Here is a 19,219-nt window from a genome sequence, read left to right as displayed (position 1 = left end):
GAAGAGGGGGAGCAAGAGAGCAGCGTGGTGGGCACTTGGCAGCCAGCCAAGGTCAACCCACCACACTAATCTATACTAGTGTTTGGAAGTTTCAGTGAAGTCAGTCACATTACTGCAACATCAAACCATGACAAAGACAGACAGAAGCTCTTTGATTTCAAATCAGTTTACAGAACTGTGGTGGGTTGACCCTGGCTGGATGCCAGGTACCCACCAAAGCTGCTCTATCGCTCCCCCTCCTCAAATGGACAGGGGAGAGAAAATATAACAAAAAGCTTGTGGGTCGAGATAAGGACAGGGAAATCACTCACCAATTACCATCATGGGTATAACATACTTGACTTGGGGAAAAGAAATTATTGCCAATCAAATCAGAGTAGGGCAATGAGAAAATAAAAAACAACCTTCCCCCATGTTCCTCCCACTATTCCCTTCTTCCCAGGCTTAACTTTACTGAGATTTTCTCTACCTCCTCCCTACCAGCGGCACAGGGGGACAGGAACGGGGGTTGGGGTCAGTCCATCACACCCTGTCCCTGCTGCTCCTTCCTCCCCAGGGGAGGACTCCTCACCCTCTGCCCCTGCTCCAGCCCAGGGTCCCTCCCACGGCAGACAGTCCCCCACGCACTCCTCCAGCCTGGGTCCCTCCTTCCCACGGGGTGCAGTCCCTCAGGAGCAGACGGCTCCAGCGTGGGCCCCCGTGGGGCGCGGGCTTCCCATGGGGTCACAGCCTCCTTCGGGCACCCCCCTGCTCCAGCGTGGGGTCCTCCCCGGGCTGCAGGTGGGGATCTGCTCCCCCGTGGGCCTCCCTGGGCTGCAGAGGCACAGCCTGCCCCACCATGGGCTGCCCCAGGGGCTGAGGGGAATCTCTGCTCCGGTGCCTGGAGCCCCTCCTGCGGCACTGGCCTGGGGGACTGCGGGGCTGCTCCTCTCACGTCCTCTCACACCTCTCTCCAGCTGCAGTTTCTTTTGTGCAGGTTATTCCCCCCTTCTAAATATGTTATCCTCAAGGCACTACCACTGTCGCTGATGGGCTCAGCCTTGGCCAGCGGTGGGTCCATCTTGGAGCTGGCTGGTGTTGGCTCTGTTGGACACTGGGGAAGCTTCTGGCAGCTTCTCAGAGAAGCCACCCCTGTAGCCCACCACACTACAAAAACCTTGCCAAGCAAACCCAACAGAAGACCATTTTTTACTTTTTTTTATACATCCTTTACACTTCAAAAAGGAAGCTACAACAGGAAGCTACTAAGTATGCATCTGTTCAAACTTTAAACATTCAGAAGTATTGAGTAGACAGCATTACTTGCAGAAGAAACAAAAACGTTGGCCTCATATTTGCAGTGCAAAGATATTGCAGACTGTATTTCTAAATGAAGGCAAATTCATATGCATGTGTAACGGCTTGTGTGGTAAATGGTTATGCAAAGGTACACACCCAACAGCCAGCCATGTGTAACACCATTTTTGTTAGAAAGATTAGATTTGCAAGGCAAATCTAAGTGACTGAAAGTTTTGACTAGTTTTGATATTATGTAAACAGAAAATCCTCTATTCATTCATTTTAGCTCATAACATACACGGATTAGAAAGCAGACTTTTAGGAGGATTAGTCAGCACTATCAGACAGGGAATAAATCGGAAGACTGTATAAAAATGTAGCAACGTCCCTTTCAAGATCTCAGAGGCAGAGGCTGCAAAGGCACTGATCAAAGAAAGGATCTGTGGCAATAACATACAGCACATGAGATGAAATTCAAATTCAAAGGGACCATTACGGTAGCGTACCCAGTGCTGGAGAAGTCACAAATTCAGCACTGGATGCAATTATCTGCACCATCTACACTACACGTCTTCCTGGAGAGATATCAAAGAATTGGAAAACAGACAAAAGACAATATCGAAAATAATAAGGACACCTACAATGGGAAATGAGGAGTCAGGTTCTGCATTAATTAAAAAGCCTTGATTTTCTGTATGCTAAAGTCAAAGAAAATATGCAGGAGAATACCTCAAAGGCATCTGCACAAGCCCTAGGACCTCAGATAAAAGCAATTAAAGCTAAGGAAGGACCAGACAGCGCTGGAGGAATTCCTTTAAACTTCTCGTGTGGAATGCCAATGAAAGACTATATGGGAAGATCCAAGTGTTAAACAGATTCAGAACTAGGCAAACACTCAGAAAAGTGTCAGCAAAAGAAAATTTGATTCAAAGCACCTGACAGACCGCCAAGGGCTACTCCACAACTAATGAGGCCCCTATATAGCACATTAACAGTTCTCAGAGACAACAACATGATGGATGATTTCTAACAGATATCCCTACAGTTATGACATTTGACTAAAAAACAGTTTTAAGCATTTGATGGGCTGGCATAGACAGCTGGCATGTAATTTAGCCCAGATCACCTACAGAAAGCCCAGGTGTGCAAAACCCAGGAGCGCAAACCCAGGTTCTGTGAAACTCAAGGAAAAATCAGATCAGAAATAACCCTGAGAAATAACCACTTACTTTGTTTATCAGGCTTCACAAGAGACAAACCAAGTTACCTGTCCTGCATATATGCAATATACCTCTTCAACAGAAACAGCTTAAATAAAAAATAGGCTTTACTCTAATATTTGTTGCCATATATCATATCGCTGTACTTACTATTTTGTCTGTAATCATTACCTCCTTTAGTAATGGAATTTTTCCACTGGGTCCCTGTGATAAAGTTATATTAGAAACCTTACAGCTATACTAAAGGAAAGATGAGAATCAAAGACACTAATTCACTTCAAAGGAGACAAGGCTGAGAAATCTCAAATATGACTGCCCATTAACTTATCTCAGCTGCACCCTACTTTTAAAAATCATGTCAGCTGAAGTAAGTGCTAGACTACTCTTATATTTCAAATTGTTAGATTACATAAATGAAAACAAATTTGGCTACGTGGCACTTCCCTCCAAGGAGAAAATGTCACGATCCCAGAAAATAGATATCAGTGGAATGAAAGTCTGCACCTCCAGAGCTCTCTGTAACTGGGCAGTCAGTGAGCAGCAAGGGACAAAGGACAAATCCTCGCCCCGTGAGAGTCTTCATTTTAATGGGTAGACAAAGCTTCAGGAAGAAAAAAGAGAATGAGGCGCAGATGCTATGAAAATCACCGAACTTTTACAAGAGGCCACCACAGATTGGGAAACCTGTTACCAGAGATCTGATAGCAGGAGATACTTTTTAGAAATTAAAGAGAGAAAAAATTGAGAGCGCCAAAAAATGAAAAAGTAATACAAAGACCTGGCAAACCCTTCAGGGAAAGCCCGTCGCTACAGATTTAATCAACATGGTGGAAAAAGGAAACTGAATGACTTCTACTTTTCTACGCTGGCTAGGACACGACTCGCCTGCAGAGATTCTTTGACAATTTCCTGCCCTTGCTTCAGTCATACTTGCATCACTTCTGCTAGCACCCCAGTGCAAAACTGAAATCACCAAGATACTTTGTTCAGATGACATTATACATTGGAGATACATTAAATGCATTTAGCAATTTGACATAAAATCTTCCAATGCCCAAACTAGGCTCCTTTCCCTGTTTGGCTTGCAAGGCCTGGTACAGTGGATGTTCTCAAAGCCTGCCCACAAAAACGGTTGTAAGAGGGGACTTCTCACAACTCCTGCCATGGAGCTCAGTGGTTACAGCATCCTGTAGGATGCCCTGCCGCTGGGCTTCCATCCCTGTCACTCACTGTTTTGGGGAAGGGTAGTTAAACTTGTAATTCATGGGCAAGGACAGACATTTTTTTGCTTGATCTCTCTGATGCATTTGGCTATGACAACATCACACTTTCATCCAAGCTAGCTTAAAACGAGCAGTAGTGCCTGTTCATTTGCTGCAGCACAGAGCTGGGTGCAAATGGCCGAAGAAGTGGCAAACTGATGTGTCCATGCTGCTTTGGTTATTTTACCTTCACCTGAGCTGTTTAAAGTTAAAACTCAACTTGAAGGCACCTACATCAGTGGTTGCATCATAGATAAAGCCAAAAGTAAAGCTTACCCCACGTTCATATAGCCCCACTGATTTTGATTATTAAATATATTTATGGGCCAGTTCATGATTTCTATTGAAAAGCACTGAGCAGATGCTGACTACCAGTTCTGACATGTCCTTAAGAAGACATAAAACATAAGTTTTACAAAGAATGTATAATCTTTTTCTTCTAATCTTTTATTCAAGAATAGTCAAAGCATGTTTTTAACACTGCAGCACATTTTCATGACAAATCTTTTCTCTGAGATAAGACAGTATATATGTGAGGGCACAGAGTCATTAACTCCAGGGTCGTAGGTTAACTGAGCACTCAGGTTTGCCTTTTTTCTCGCTGGAAATTCAACTAGACAGTCCTGTGCAGCAATGCTTTTGGACTAAGTAAGACAAATAAAGCAGTGATAAATCTTCAAAGGCTTAAGAACACTCCAAAGAGAGAATTTTTCAAACCAAACTGTCAGGAGAGATCACTGCAGGATAAATAGAAACAGATACGATCTGACTGCGATGGTGCAGTGACAAACGCTAATCCAGTGCACGAGAACTGACACTGCACCCTACACCTACAAAGTAGAGGTCTCCTCCTGGGATAATGAACTTAAGTCTTTCTTGGGCTTGCATGAAAATTTCAAGGCAGATTTATGAATTATCTGAGAAAAGCCAGTTAGAGCCTCCTCAAGACCTGCTTCCTCAAAGAGACATTTCCAAAGAGGCCACATATCAAAGGCTGCCCCAAGACGTTGGCTAACGATTATGGCTGTTACGCCTCAGCACTGCTGGAAGCCTACTATTTACTAGAGAATAATGTGACGGTTTACATCATCTGCTGCCTAAACATGAGCCATCACCCTCAGAAACAAGACTGGAAAGGCCATGTTCTGACCCCATCCTACCTCCTTCTCTTAGACCAGGATAAACAAAGTCTACCATTTCTCATCTGGTCAGCAGAGCTCAGCATTTCGTGCTGCCTACCCTGGAAAACCAAAGAAGGGACTAATCCACCTTGCAGCAGGAAGGGCTCGGCCCTGGGCAGCAGTGATCCCTGTCAGTCAGTGCCCACAGTGGTCAGAGACAGTCCTGGAACAGCCAAAAGCAGGAGGTTTTCCAGGCAATGTGCCCATGTGCTTCTGTGGCAAGCGTTGCCTCTCTGTCAGAGGCTAGGGTGTAGTAATCTACAATAAACTCTTCGTCCTTGGCCTCTTTCTACAACCTTAAACAAACCCTCAGGGGATACGATTTCCCAACCTGTCTCAATTCCCTACTGGAAATTTAGAAAGTAGTATTGAAAAATGCTTGATCCTTACCAGTTTCCAATGAATCGGGGATCACTCTGGTCAATATAAACAGTTGCCCTAGGATCAACATAGAAACCAATAAGAAGTCCTCCTAGCAAGTATCCAGCTGCAGGACCGAGCGCTCCCATTACATACATGATGGCTGAGGAAATAAAAGGTCAGAGTCATACATCAATAAAATGAATGTTTCATTAGTTATTTAACATGTAAAATCCAAAAGTAAAAGATGCTTCTTAAAACAAGGAGTTTTGTACTCTAAAACCTTCAGAGCCCTTTTTTGCAACCTTCAAAGGCAGCAACTTCTGCATAAGTAACATTAATAAGAAAACTACGGCTTTCTGTAAGTTTTCAGTCAATTATAGATGGAAGTAGATACTATTTTGGTAATTTGGATGGAAAGCATACTTGACTTTGACAGTATTTTTCATATTTGGTAACACTTCCTTTGAATCAAAACAAAATTTAATACATAAATAGGAAAAATACACTTAATGGTAAGCAAACAGAAAAGCAAAGGATAAATTTACGTGAGACACCAAAGAACAAAGTACAACATTCCAACTTAGTTACCATCAGACTAATACTGGGTTTAAAAAAAAAAAATCAAAGGTAAGAAATCAAATATTCCTATTTCAGAGAATGACAGAAATATGTTATCTGTGTAGCCATCGACTTGCCCCTGTTTTACATACTGATACCAGAAGACCATATATACCATATTTCCTGCAAGACTCCTGCCTTATTCAGAACATTTGATCTTTTAAATTTAAAATCTTAATGCTATTTTAAAAGAGATTTCCTAATTTAAAAAGCAAGTAAAATGGAAATAAGTTTCTTGTGTGCAGCCAGACACACATCTTACAACATTGTCACGGTCTGAACACTGGATGACAGCCAACTCCTCATAACTTGGAATAACAGAGGAGGAGATAGCAGCAGAAGGCTCCTATCTGCTGTGTCTTCCACAAGATACTCTTCGGAGTTCAGTCTCCAGTCCTGGTCCTTCAGCCATTCACACCAGGACGTGCATGAGAAAATATCGCAGCTCCCCTTTGGCTCGCGTGCCGGTGCTGTCAGGAGCAAGGGAGAGACAGAAGCAAGGAAAGGCTACGTCTTAGCATGGAGCCAAGATGCAACTGGACCTGAGACTCAGGAAAGCCTTCTGCATCTCCCAGTAGAGGCATAGCTGTGAGACACCAGCAGGAGCAGACAAAAACATGTGGTCTGTTTGCTGACAAGAACTGAGTGCTGAGATTTAGGAATCCTGCTCTCATTTCCAGGTTTTGAACAGTGGATAATTTAAAGGCTGTCATCTGTCTTGCCCTTAAGTCTTGCCAATTCCACTCCTTTCCTTTTCTGCTTCTGCAAATCCCGGATCAACTTTTGAACTAAGCCAAGGTCAGCTATCACAACCTTAAATTCGGACACCTTTTACAAGATCCATATGATCTTGACCAAAACATCAAGACCATAAGATTGCTCTCTTGTAAGGCACCAGCTGTATCAATTGGATGTTCACAAGTCCATGGGGCCTGATGGGATTCATCATACTGACATCATCTAACATACTGAAGAATGTTAGAGCACTAGTGGATGTTAAGGCAGGACCCCTCTTGATCATCTACCAAAGGTCTTGGGAATCTGGGGAGGTCCCTGCCGACTGGAAGCCAGCCAGCATTATTCCACTCTACAAAAAGAGTGGGAGAGAAGACCCAGGGAACTACAGACCTGTTAGTCTAACCTCAGGTCCCAGAAAAGTTATGGAGAAAATAATACTGAGTACTATTGAAAGGCATTTAAAGAATAATACAATCATCAAACACAGTCAACGTGTTTACAAAAGGATCCTGTTTCAGTAATTTGATACCCTTCTATGATAAGGTCACCCACCTAGTGGGGGAAAGGAAGGCAGTGGATGTAGTTTTTCTGGATTTTAGTAAGGCTTTTGATATTGTCCCTCACAGAATCCTTCTGGACAAGTTGTCCAACTGTGGGATGAGCAGACTCATGGTGTAATGGGTGAAGAACTGGCTGAAGGGCAGAGCTCAAGGGGCTGTAGTCAATGGGGCTACATCTGGCTGGCAACCAGTCACCAGCAGTGTCCCTCAGGGGCCAGTGCTGTTCAATGTATTTATCAACAATCTGGATGCAGGAGTTGAATGTACCGTTAGCAAGTTTGCTGGTGATACCAAACTGGGAGGTGCTGTTGACTCTCTTGAGGGACAGGAGGCCTTGCAGAGGGATCTAGATAGACTGGAGCACCTAGAACGGAGTAACACCAGGCACAAGTATAAACTGGGAGAGAAGCAGCTGGAGAGCAGCCCTGCAGAAAGGGATCTGGGGGTGCTGGTCAAGAGCAGGCTTGGTGTGAGCCAGCAATGTGCCCTGGCAGCCCAGAGGGCAAACCCCGTCCTGGGGTGCATCCCGCATGGCATAACCAGCCAGTCAAAAGAGGTGATTATCCCGCTGTGTTCAGTGTTGGTGTGGCCTCACCTTGAGTACTGTGCACAGTTCTGGGCACCACAATTTAAGAAGGATGTGAAGGTCCTTGAATGCGTCCAGAGGAAGGCAACAAAGCTGGTGAAAGGGCTAGAAAGAATGTCCTAGGAGGAGCAGCTAAGGACTTGGGGCTTGTTTGGAGAAAAGGAGGCCAAGAGGTGACCTCATTGCTCTCTACAGCTTCCTGAGGGGAAGCGGAAAGGGAGGTGCAGATCTCTTCTTGCTGGTATCCAGTGATAGGACGTGTGGGAATGGTTCAAAGCGGCACTGGGGAGGTTTAGACTGGGCATTAGGAAGCATTTATTTACCAAGAGGGTGATGAAACACTGGAACAGGCTTCCTAGAGAGGTAGTTGATGCCCCAAGCCTGGCAGTGTTTAACAGGTGTTTGGGCAATGCCCTTAATAACAGGCTTCAACTTTGGGTCAGCCCTGAATTGCTCAGGCAGTTGGACTAGATGATCGTTGTAGGTTACTTCCAACTGAAACAGCCCTATTCTATTCGATTCTATTCCCCTACTCCATCTCTTTCCTTCCTTAACACATCCTTCAGTACTCATCTGTTTTAAGATGCTTCTGCCCTGCTTCCCATACTTGTCTGGCTGTAGGGACGAAACACAAGAGGGGTGGTGACGGGATGGTCTCTGCTGTCCACTCACATGTCTGGTGCCACCAAAACCCAAGCTCCAGCAGCACGCCACCACTTGCTCAGCTGCTGCAGATCCACTATGTAGTGCATGAAAAAACAACTGATTATCTAATTCTCTGAAAACATCACCATCTCTGCAAAATCTCTATCTCCACATGGTTTCTGTGAACCAGTCAATCTCCATGGCTATATGCAGACTCCACCTTTTTTGGTCCCATCTTCAATCAGACACACTGCGTCCTAGACTGCAGCAGCTGAGGAAGCATAACTGAGTTGTTAGAGCATTACCAGTCATAGTAAATAGTATCTCACGGACAAAATAAACAAAAAGAAATCACTAAATCTGCCTGATTAAACCAAAATAACTTGTACGTTTTCATCTTATGTTTTGAAATAAGAGAAAGAAGAAAAAGAACATTCTCATAAGTAAAAAGGAGATAGCATCTGAGAGCTATATTGCAGGGAAAAAAAATTACAGAAGCTACCACAAAAGGTAAACTGCCTATAGTAAAAAATGCTTCCAGACTACAAATTGATTAAACAGATTTATCACTTTTAAGTTATTCTTTCTTAAACACATTTCCCATTTTTATGAAACTGCAATTACAAATAATTAGATTTTGCTGAAGTCCTTCTTGCATAATCGTTTCCAGAACCGTGTTCACTATTTAAATTTATTCCAGCCATGTTCCCTCCTGGATTGATTGTAAACAATTCTCTGTATGCCTAAAATGCTCCATCAGACATTGTAACACTGCTCCTTAGCAGTAAGTGGCTAGATAAACCCCCCAGTAACTGTTATTTGCAAAATCCACATCATGAGGAGGGGAAAAAAAAAAACCAATCCCCACTATAATCCACTATAATAAATTTTCTTCTACAAATGTTTGCTTGGAAAATTGATTCAAACAACTACAGCAAACTCAGATCTCTAAAAAGTTTACAGAGGAAACACAAAGGGAGTAAAAGAGTGACCTAATCCATTGGTTTCAGTATTCAGAAAAAATACTTATGTTGCATTTATTCAGCTTCAGTTCCACCACTGAACAGGCAAAATGCAGCAACTGCTTAGGCTTAGAAGCACTATCCAGCAGCCAGTGGATTTTGTACACCTGGTAACTTCAGAGGGTTTCCTTCGTAAGCAAAAATACTGTACAGTAGAGATAAAAATAACAGTGTAACTGTGCTCCATTAGAGGAGGAATGCTGTCTACCATTTCAAAAGGATTTAAAGATTACTGTATGCTGTTCAGGCTTTGAGATTTTTTTAATACAACTTACAGACAACATGTAATTTTCTGGATCTTTCAGAAAACACAGAGACCCCATGTGCCTGGTCCAGGGCAGGAGGAAACCTGTGAGCAGACGAGTTCCACAATCGCCACTTTAACACACTTTGCAGCATCTTCCTCAGCATCTAGTAATGGCCACTATCAGAAACTGGACACCAAGTACAATAAACTGATTTGGACTTCTAAATAGGACTAAAGATAGAGCATGGCAAGTAAAAGATTTTGATATTTCAAAATTAGGTACTTGAAAAAATCTGCCCCAAATATCCAAACCTTGCCGTGAAAGTGAAGGGAGAGCCATCTCCAAGAGTCACTCTGGTAGGCTGCTCCAGGGTCCTGGACCCTTGAAATCTTATAGAATCATAGAATCATAGAATGTTTTGGGTTGGAAGGGATCCCTAGAGGTCATCTAGTCCAACCCCCCTGCAGTGAGCAGGGACACCGCTAACTACATCAGGTTGCTCAGAGCCCCGTCCAACCTGGTCTTGAATGTTTCCAGGGATGGGGCCTCCACTATCTCTCTGGGCAACCTGTTCCAGTGTTTTACCACCCTTGGTCATAGCCCTCACAGCTATGCACCCCAACATCCAGGAACAAAGAGGTTCCTGATTCCCAAACAGGCCACAAAGATTACTGGATGATACGGAAAGGAAACTAAACTGGAAACAGCTTCAGTCAGGACATCATCAACCCCTGATGAACCCACCTCACAAATAGAAAATTCTATGGAGAACTGTTCCTTAATTTTTTCCACTCAGGTCACTAGAAGGTCTCCAGCTTCCAAATGAAAACAGTTCTGAAACATGTAGATAATGCAGGAGCACCTTCATTTCAGCCCCCTGCCTGACATTTCAGCTAGCTTTTTTTTGGTCCTTCCTCTTTGGGCCATGATCTGGGATCTTGATCTAAGATGCTGCACTGATTCAACAGCCAAGAAGTTTCAACAACAGAAGTGACAAACATTTTTATCAGGGGACATGCTGGAGTACTGCGATGCAGAGGCAGACCACATGGTATCCAGATGATTTTTTTAAATTGCCCTTAAGGACACCCAGGACTTGTCTTTTAACATCCTAGCCATAACCTTGATTCATGCTTAGTTTTGCAAGTTGCCATCAAATTTCTCAAGTCATAAAAAACTATGCTATAAAATAGCAGTAGGACATCCTTTCCCATGACAAAATAGAGATGATGTACATTCTAAAGGTTATAGCTCTACTCCAAACAATAAATCATCTTCAAAAGATAAAATGAGGAAATTATTGTTAATATAGACATATGGGCTACAACATTCATCTGATTCTCTTCTGATTTGTTTTCACTGAAATGAAATTCAGTTACTGCATTAGTCATGCACGTTCAATGCTGGCAAGTCACTGAGCACACTTCTCTGGAAATGTGGGTCTCTATAGGAAAGAGCATCTGCAGATCACCCACTCCTAGCTGGATTAGAGACATCTGAGAACTACTTATGACATTCACCACAACCAGCTCAGACTGGACCTTGCAAAAGTCTTTCCTCAGAAGCCTGTCGTAGCTTACTGCTGCTGTGACGTAGGATCTTACGTCTTCAAACCAAAGCACAGGTCAGTCTACTAAAATTACACAGTATTTAACAAGACAAATTTAAAGACCTTGCAGATTCTTTCAAGTTTCCCTTTTCTCTGAAGAACTCAGCATTGTGGGGGGGGGGAGTTTCCAGCCATACCTCTTCCTCTGGGTGCAGAGCTTCTCCTCAGTGACGAGGGACAGCCTTTCCCAGCCCTCCCAATGCTGGGCTTTCAGATCATAGTTCTACCTCTGACATAGACTGTAGATGAGCGAAAATACCCTGGCTCAGACACAGGTAAATGTCCATTTGCACCCATGATATCCAGCCATGGTTATTTTAATTCCTTGGAAGTTTTGTACCTGAGGAGCTTCTCTGCCTCACAGAATATGGCCTCAGCATGGCATATTATCTCCAGCACACCACAATACCTGCAAGGCTGTCTAGTTTGGAAACTGCAGCTGGCTATGGCTAGCCAGGCTTAGCCACAAATGTCCATCACAACCAAGATGTTGGATGGGTGAGAGAGAGGGAGTCAAAGTAAGAGTGTGGTGGGTTGACCCTGGCTGGATGCCAGGTGCCCACCAAAGCTGCTCTATCGCTCCCCCTCCTCAAATGGACAGGGGAGAGAAAATATGACAAAAGGCTTGTGGGTCGAGATAAGGACAGGGAAATCACTCACCAATTACCATCATGGGTATAACATACGACATCTCCGACGAGCTCGCTTGCATTGGTGACCACCAGGTCCAGTATCGCATCCCCTCGGGTAGGGGTGTCTATTACCTGGCTTAAGAAGTTGTCCTCAATGCATTCGAGAAACCTGCTGGATTGCCTACATCCTGCCATGTTGGTTTTCCAGCAGATGTCGGGGTGGTTGAAGTCCCCCAGCAGGACAAGAGCAGGACAAGGTTGAAGTCCCCGCGGGGTCCCCAGCCCAGCCAGCAAACCTGCCCCAGCCTGGGCTTCCCACAGGGTCACAGCCTCCTTCAGGCACCCTCCTGCTCCAACGTGGGGTCCTCCCTGGGCTGCAGGCGGGGATCTGCTCCCCCGTGGGCCTCCTGCCCCTCCTGCTGCACTGGCCTGGGGGTCTGCAGGGCTGCTCCTCTCACATATTCTCTTCTTTTCAGCTACCGTTGCACAGATTTTTCCCCCTTTTTTTCTTTATTCATTATCCCCAAGACACTACCACCATTGCTGATGGGCTTGGCCTTGGCCAGTGGTGGGTCCGTCTTGGAGCCAGCTGGCGTTGGCTCTTTGGCCTTAGGGGAAGCTTCTGGCAGCTTCTCACAGAAGGCACCTCTGTAGCCCCCTGCTACCAAAACCTTGCCACATAAACCCAATACAAACAGTAACTGAATTACACGTGGAGTTTACTTACCAAAGCAAAACAAGATCAAGCAATGCCTTTCTTCTCCACTGGAAAGTTTATCCTGGTACATGTTGCAATGAATGCTGCCGTTTGGACAACATTTGACAAAATGATGATGGTGTCTATTGCTTCTATTCATAAGAGATTCTTCTTCAACAGAAGTAAGGTTTACATAGAGCCTACTGCAGCAAAGTCTCTATGACTACAATAAGATGGACTGAATCCTCTACAGGTCCAAAAAAAACCTGTCTTCACAACACACGCATGAATTAACTTCCAAAGTTTTAGTATTTTTTTTAATCTACCCACACTATAAAAATATACTGAGACAGAGGTCATAAAAATACTTTGAATGTCCTTTTCCTCCTCTAATCACACCAAATGACAATTTCAACACATTTTGCATATGGGAATATAGAACATACGTCCCTATGGCATCCTCAAATGCATACATTGATAACCCTCCGACTGTGCCCTTTTATATTAGTAACGCCAGTGCCGATTAAAGTCGCAAGCACCATATCGCGCCTAGATGAACAGAAAGTATCCAGCATTAGTGGGCTACAACAGGCTGGCTGGCTTCTGGGTTCTAAAAAAGCCACTGGGGTTTAAAAAGGAAAAACAAAGGCATATATTCCTCAGCGCCTCTCATCTCCTCTGTGAGCACACACATGTCACCACACCGAGGTTATCACTGGATGAGGAGGAACATTTCTGAAAGACCCCACTGTTCACATCTTGGCAGCACGTCACCGTGCCACAACTGTTCCTTGCGTACATGTGTAAGGCAGGCAGAATTTGACCTTTATTCTATTTTCAATGAAAGTTTAGAATTTTCAAAATCCTGCAAAAGCTACAGTGTGCATTCTGGAGTTTTTATAGCTAGATCTAGATATATGCATGTTTTTTCCTGTCAGAATAGTAAGGCAATTTTGGTAGATTTTGCAGGATACTTTTTAGTGACATAGAGATATAATCCATTTGTATCTTCAGATTTCAAATTTTTACTCCAAAAACTTAACTGTCATTAGCATGAGGGTATTGATTGGGAAACAGAGATACAAAAGATAAAATTAATCCTCCATAATCATGCAGTAGAGAAGAAAGTCCAGGAGGATAATTTACTTCACCAAAGCAGTAACTCGGCGTCCCACCTGCTGATTAACAACACTCATCTGGAAAGAACAGCACAAGGGAGAATAAAAACAACAAAAAAAAGAAAACACCTGTGTGAATTAGGCAGAAAAGCCTTGTGTTTAAAGGTTACCTGTTTACCACCTGAGGAGTGAGTTTATCAGAAATGGCAAGATGAACTTTAAATAGTCCTGACTGTGTCTCTATGTGTCACAAAATTTAGGGGGCTACAGGGGAAAAAAAAAAAAAAAAAAAAAAGATAGTCACAAGGGTTACCATCTGGGATTTTGCAAGCAAAAGAAGCACCACCATGGTATGGTACCATAGCATCCTCTCTAGTCCTGCTGCAGTGCATTTCCCTGGAAAGCTGAGCTATGCTGTCACTGGAGAATAAGCAGCACGATATTTCTCTGGGGTACAGAGCAGGTTTTAATTTCCCCACAGAAAAAAGCTGGCAGACAGAGGTTTCAATGAGGAGCACATCTCCCCTGTTCTTCCCATGTCCCGGCACCATGATGGGGTAGCAAGGAACAAGCATAAAGCAGCTTTCGGAGAAATATTGTTCCCATTCATAAAGGCATATTTACCTGTCTACATTCACCCACACAAAAGCTACCCAAAAAACCATAAGGTTTAACCACTCTTTTGAGCCTGAGGACACAAAACTGAGAGGAGTTGTGAGCAGAAGTCAGGCGTACTTCCCAAAAGCTTTTAAGTCAGGAAATCAGTTCACTTCCTTCTTTTCTTCATGAATACACAGCCAAGCTTATCTATACATGCTTTAGGATTTTTTACTTTAATGTGGTTATTTGCTCAGGAAAAAACAATGCTTTGAGCATTATTGCAGTTCAGATAACAACGTACAGATCAAATCTTTAAATCATTTCCTTTCAAAATGTATTAGTGTTACCATGACTTAAAAGTCTCTCAGATCCAGTGCTCCACTCAAAACAATAAACAGAGCAAGAAAACTACTCCAGTAGCCTCCCTTGATCTCTGTATAGAATATTTGTTGCCATTTTCAAAAGCAGATTCCACAGATCTAGGAGACAAATTTTTAGAGAAGCATAACTAAAGCATAATTTTACATGCCTACCATGCAAGCTAAAATGAATGGTCCAGCTTACCACTCCATTAAAAAATGCTGAAAGTTAAATTAAGTACAAATATGTCCAGTGACTTGCCCATGCCAGATGAAAAGCATTACATTTTTACTTTTCTCTTACAGATTTATTACTAAGATATCATTTGTATCAAAACAGATATCATCCCCTGGCTTAAACAGTTAAGCTACTTTATGCTTTGTATTCTCCATTCTAAAACATTACAAACATTTTCACAGGATCCAATTTTAACATCACAAAAGAACAGGAAAATAGGCCCAAACAAAATAAGCTAAAATAGCCTGCAAGTGCCACTGCCACTGCAATGCTGCTCCCAGTCACTTGCTATGCTGCAGAGCCACAGAGACTACAAAGCAATTCAACTTAAATCAAAATTTCACAGGACTCTGCACTTGGCTTTAGGTGACACCATCAACAGACACGTGCATCCAATCCAAAATCGCAAAATACTGATAATATCAAAGAAGAAAAGCTTGCATTTGTACCATGTTATTTCAGCCTTAGAGACACTCAGCCTAAGAAAAGACTGCCCCAAGAAAAACTACTCCAGTGCTTAAAATGGAGTCCTTATTTCTGTGTTCCTAAACCTGAGAACTCTGGAAGTAGAAACCCAAGGGGTACCACAGACTGTCCCATTCTTTGGAGACAACCGTTTCATTTGGGAACACAAATATTACTTCTTTTTTTCTTCAAAATCTGCTTTTTCTCCCTTTATATTCACCTATAAATAAACGCTTGCTGATAATATTACTCAGCGTGACCTGTGGTTAGTAAGTAAATATGAAAAAGATGCACCTCCTGTAAGACTTTAGTAAAAACAGCTGCAATTTCCGAGTGCAGTTTCTGTATCAGCGTGGTTAACTGAATTTAGACACCATGAAGGAGGAAATTCTTAGATCGAACAATCAGGCTTTATCAGCTTTCTCAGTTTTTATCAGTCTTTATCAGTTCTTAAACCAATTTGAAGGCAAGAACCTTGTGATGGTGGTATTCCAAAAGCACATACAGCTATCTCTAACTCTAAGCATATGGAAAGTCCCTGCTGACGCGAATGGTTCGCGTGACCAAAGACAAGCCTGTCTATACTTGCATGATCAGAACCTAAACTGAAAACAAAAATGCTCTGACATTCTTTCCATGGACTGAGGCATAGGTTCCCTCAATAAATGTTTTTTAAAAACAGAAGTGTCAACAACTACTTAAATGCATGAATACAAGAGCAGTGAAAATTCAACCTCTGAGGTATTTTTCTACACATAGGGCATTTTTATTTGGAAATACACTGATATTGAAAATTAGCTCTCAGACAGATGCACACAAGACTTGTGCTGAACGCAGTGAGAATGTCCAAAGATGCCCTGAAAGGCAAAACTTTGCTCTTGGCTGTTATTGTCTGGAAACCAATTCTCAAAAAAAGCTCCACATCTTACCTTCAAGTTTTTCAAGTCTCTGTCAGGATGCTGCATTAAGGCAACTTAACGTATCCCCAGGTCACTAGCTGTGAGTTCCCAATCCCCGACTTTTCAAAAGAGCATGTTTCTTAAAGCTGTTTTCTTTTGTGAATACCTGTAACTAATGGAACTAGGCAGAGACATTGACCCTTCATGTAAATACCTATGAAGTGACTCCTTGGTCTCTTCTGAATTCTTAATCTGTCAGCATCCCAAAGTTACCTTCAATGAAATGTCATAAATGTAATGTTCATTTCCATACAGAAAATGATCTACTGTATATAACCACTAACCTAAAACCTAAGCAAACTACTACTCTGAATTATTTTAAAAGCCTTTAACATCCCAAATCGAAGAAATAACTAGTTAGATAATTTCATTGTCTTACTTCCCATTCATTCAAACACTGAAAGCTAAATCCACAGTAGCCAATTCATCACTCACACCAGGAGGATCCCACAAATTAGTGGGGCTACTCTCACAAGGCAGGCGGGATTTGGCACTTCTGTCCTACTACTCGGTGATATTCCTAATAAGAGGACACTAAAGCTGTTGGCTGTCTTTAAGGGATACTGGAGCAGCCTCTTGACTCTCAGTCATTCTTTCCGTTAAGTCATGTCACATGGGAATCTCTCATCTCTGCCTTTTAATTGCTTGGCTTTGTTTTTTTTTAATGGTTTGGCAGTTGAAGGCGCACACACACATTTAATTTTCATCAGGGACTATCCCCAGGCATGTGCTTAAAGACTCTGTTGATCTCATCTTCTTATAACTAATTTTCATTTCTTTAGTATTACTTTTAACTAAACTGGAGTGAAGCTGGGTTGTTCATCTGCACCTCATCCCCTTTTCTTTAGGTTATCACAACTGAAAAACATCAAGCGCTGAAAGCTGCAATTTGGCCTGCAAGCAGACCTCACCAGGTAGATCACAAATAATCAAATAAAAGAAAGAGACTGAAGTATTTTTAAACCCTGTGAATTTAAAATTGCAGTGAGAAAGCCCAGGTCCATAGCCACAAGACCAGCAGAAACCAGCCCAGAAGGATATTTCAGAATACTTGTATCTGCCCTAGTTTCAGATCATGTTCAGGCAGTGCAACAACATAAGCAGGCAGGAATATATCATCGGGGTCCTCTCGTTTCTTTTTGTTGTAAGAACGTTTTTCCTGGAAGAAAAGCAGGGGAAGAACCTGGTGAAATTTTTCAGGCACATGACCAGATTTTAGAGCATGCCATCACGTACCATCGGAAGAACCAGGAGTAAGTATATAACATGTACAGTTCTTATGTACATTAAATACATAATGTCTGTGGATCTGGGCTTTACTAAGGTTATTGTGCACAAACTGGGTAATGGCACACATAAATATCTGATTTTCAGAGGCAGGTTTGACACACATTTTGCAGACTTCATCATTATCCAAAACCAGACCCTTTGCATCCAGGAAACAAACTGTGAGGAAGAAACGGAGATAGACCAAATATCTACTGAAAGGGAAGGTTAGCTGCTGATAGTCAAAGAATTTCTACATATATTCACTTATCTTTTGTCCCACCAGCAAGACAAGAGAACAAAGAAGTAAAGGGGGAAATTATTTCAATCATGTTCTCTCAGAATTAATTTCCTTTCAGAAATTGGTTTCTGCCTAGGAGGCACAGGTTAATTATTGAAAATGTTGGTGATCATTTTTCCCTTGACTACCTCTCACTAACAGATTGCAAAGAAGGGCAAGCCAAATAGCATTTCTTCTTGTTTTCTTTGTAAATTGCACTTACATTTTCATCTTTCAACCGAAACAACAGGAATTACAGTTCATTACTCATATCTGACTGAAAATCTGCCTGTAAGCAAAAGCACATTATTCCAGTAATTTGCAGATGACCCTGTTAGTTTTATTAACATTTATTGTATTGTAAAAGAAGTTATTTTTCTACATTCAACCAGGCTGAAAGCTGCAATAGCCTCGATAAAAAAATATTAAATAACAATAGGTAAATTGAAATGCAGAGCTGTATAGCCGTATTTGAAACCATATTGAAAATATTATTACAGGTCAAAGAGTCTGAAAAACATTTCCATCCATGTGTAACAGTTATAAATAGCAGAGGCTATTTATTTTGGCTATAGGACAACAAAACCATTTCATGAAAACCTCCAAAGTTTCAAAATTTGCTCTCTATTCTCATAGGAACAAACATTATTTGGGCATTTGCACGAAACTGGAATTATGTTTAAATGTTTGTTTCTGGAAAAAAAAAATTGAGCTTTGGATTCTGGGTAAGGGTCTCTCCTCTGTGTCTCCATCGAGGGATCGTAAGATAGACATGAGAGTTCATTCAACTCCATGTTCTGCTTGGAGACAGCAGAGTTTTGCTGCAGCACCAAAATGAATCTCTTCACCATTCAAACACAGTCTCCTTATCAGCAACAGATGGATGATGGAAACGACAGGCTTCCCCTGTCTTCTCCACCACTGCTCACAACAAAAAAGCTTTTGGTTTTGACGCAACAGCAAAATGTTCTTAATGGCTCTAATCACAATTTCTAACAGAATTAGGGCAGGAGAAGTAAAACCACTTAGAAGGAAACGGTGCTTAGCCAGATCTTCAGCAGCCAGATCTAGACAGCCAGATCTTAGATCAATATTATCTAAATATCAGGTCTTGCAGGGAACCCAGGCCATGACAAGCCTGATCACGGACCACATGGCCTTAGCATCAGCAAAGCAGAAGAAACTTCCATATATCCTTGTGGCAACACCAAATACGAGGACCACTGTGAGCTTCTAGGCCCTGACTTGGATTCACTGAACTAATATACTCCTGGG

The 19,219-nt window shown here is 42.4% G+C and overlaps 1 protein-coding gene across 1 annotated transcript in view; it reads right to left on the bottom strand.

Annotated features, from left to right (window-relative positions):
- SLCO5A1 (solute carrier organic anion transporter family member 5A1) overlaps nucleotides 1-19,219 on the bottom strand; it is a gene marked incomplete at its 5' end in the record, with an annotated part of 83,383 nt that overhangs the window by 42,940 nt on the left and 21,224 nt on the right. The window contains one exon of the mRNA XM_009634462.1: nucleotides 5,332-5,464. Coding sequence (XP_009632757.1) covers nucleotides 5,332-5,464 — 133 coding nt within the window. The remainder of the gene's footprint in view (nucleotides 1-5,331; nucleotides 5,465-19,219) is intronic.

Source organism: Egretta garzetta, unplaced genomic scaffold (genome assembly GCF_000687185.1).
Source record: "Egretta garzetta isolate BGI_Z169 unplaced genomic scaffold, ASM68718v1 scaffold251, whole genome shotgun sequence".
NCBI lineage: Eukaryota > Metazoa > Chordata > Aves > Pelecaniformes > Ardeidae > Egretta > Egretta garzetta.
The sequence above is the reverse complement of the archived record's forward strand: the minus strand, read 5'-3'. Positions and strand labels throughout refer to the sequence as shown.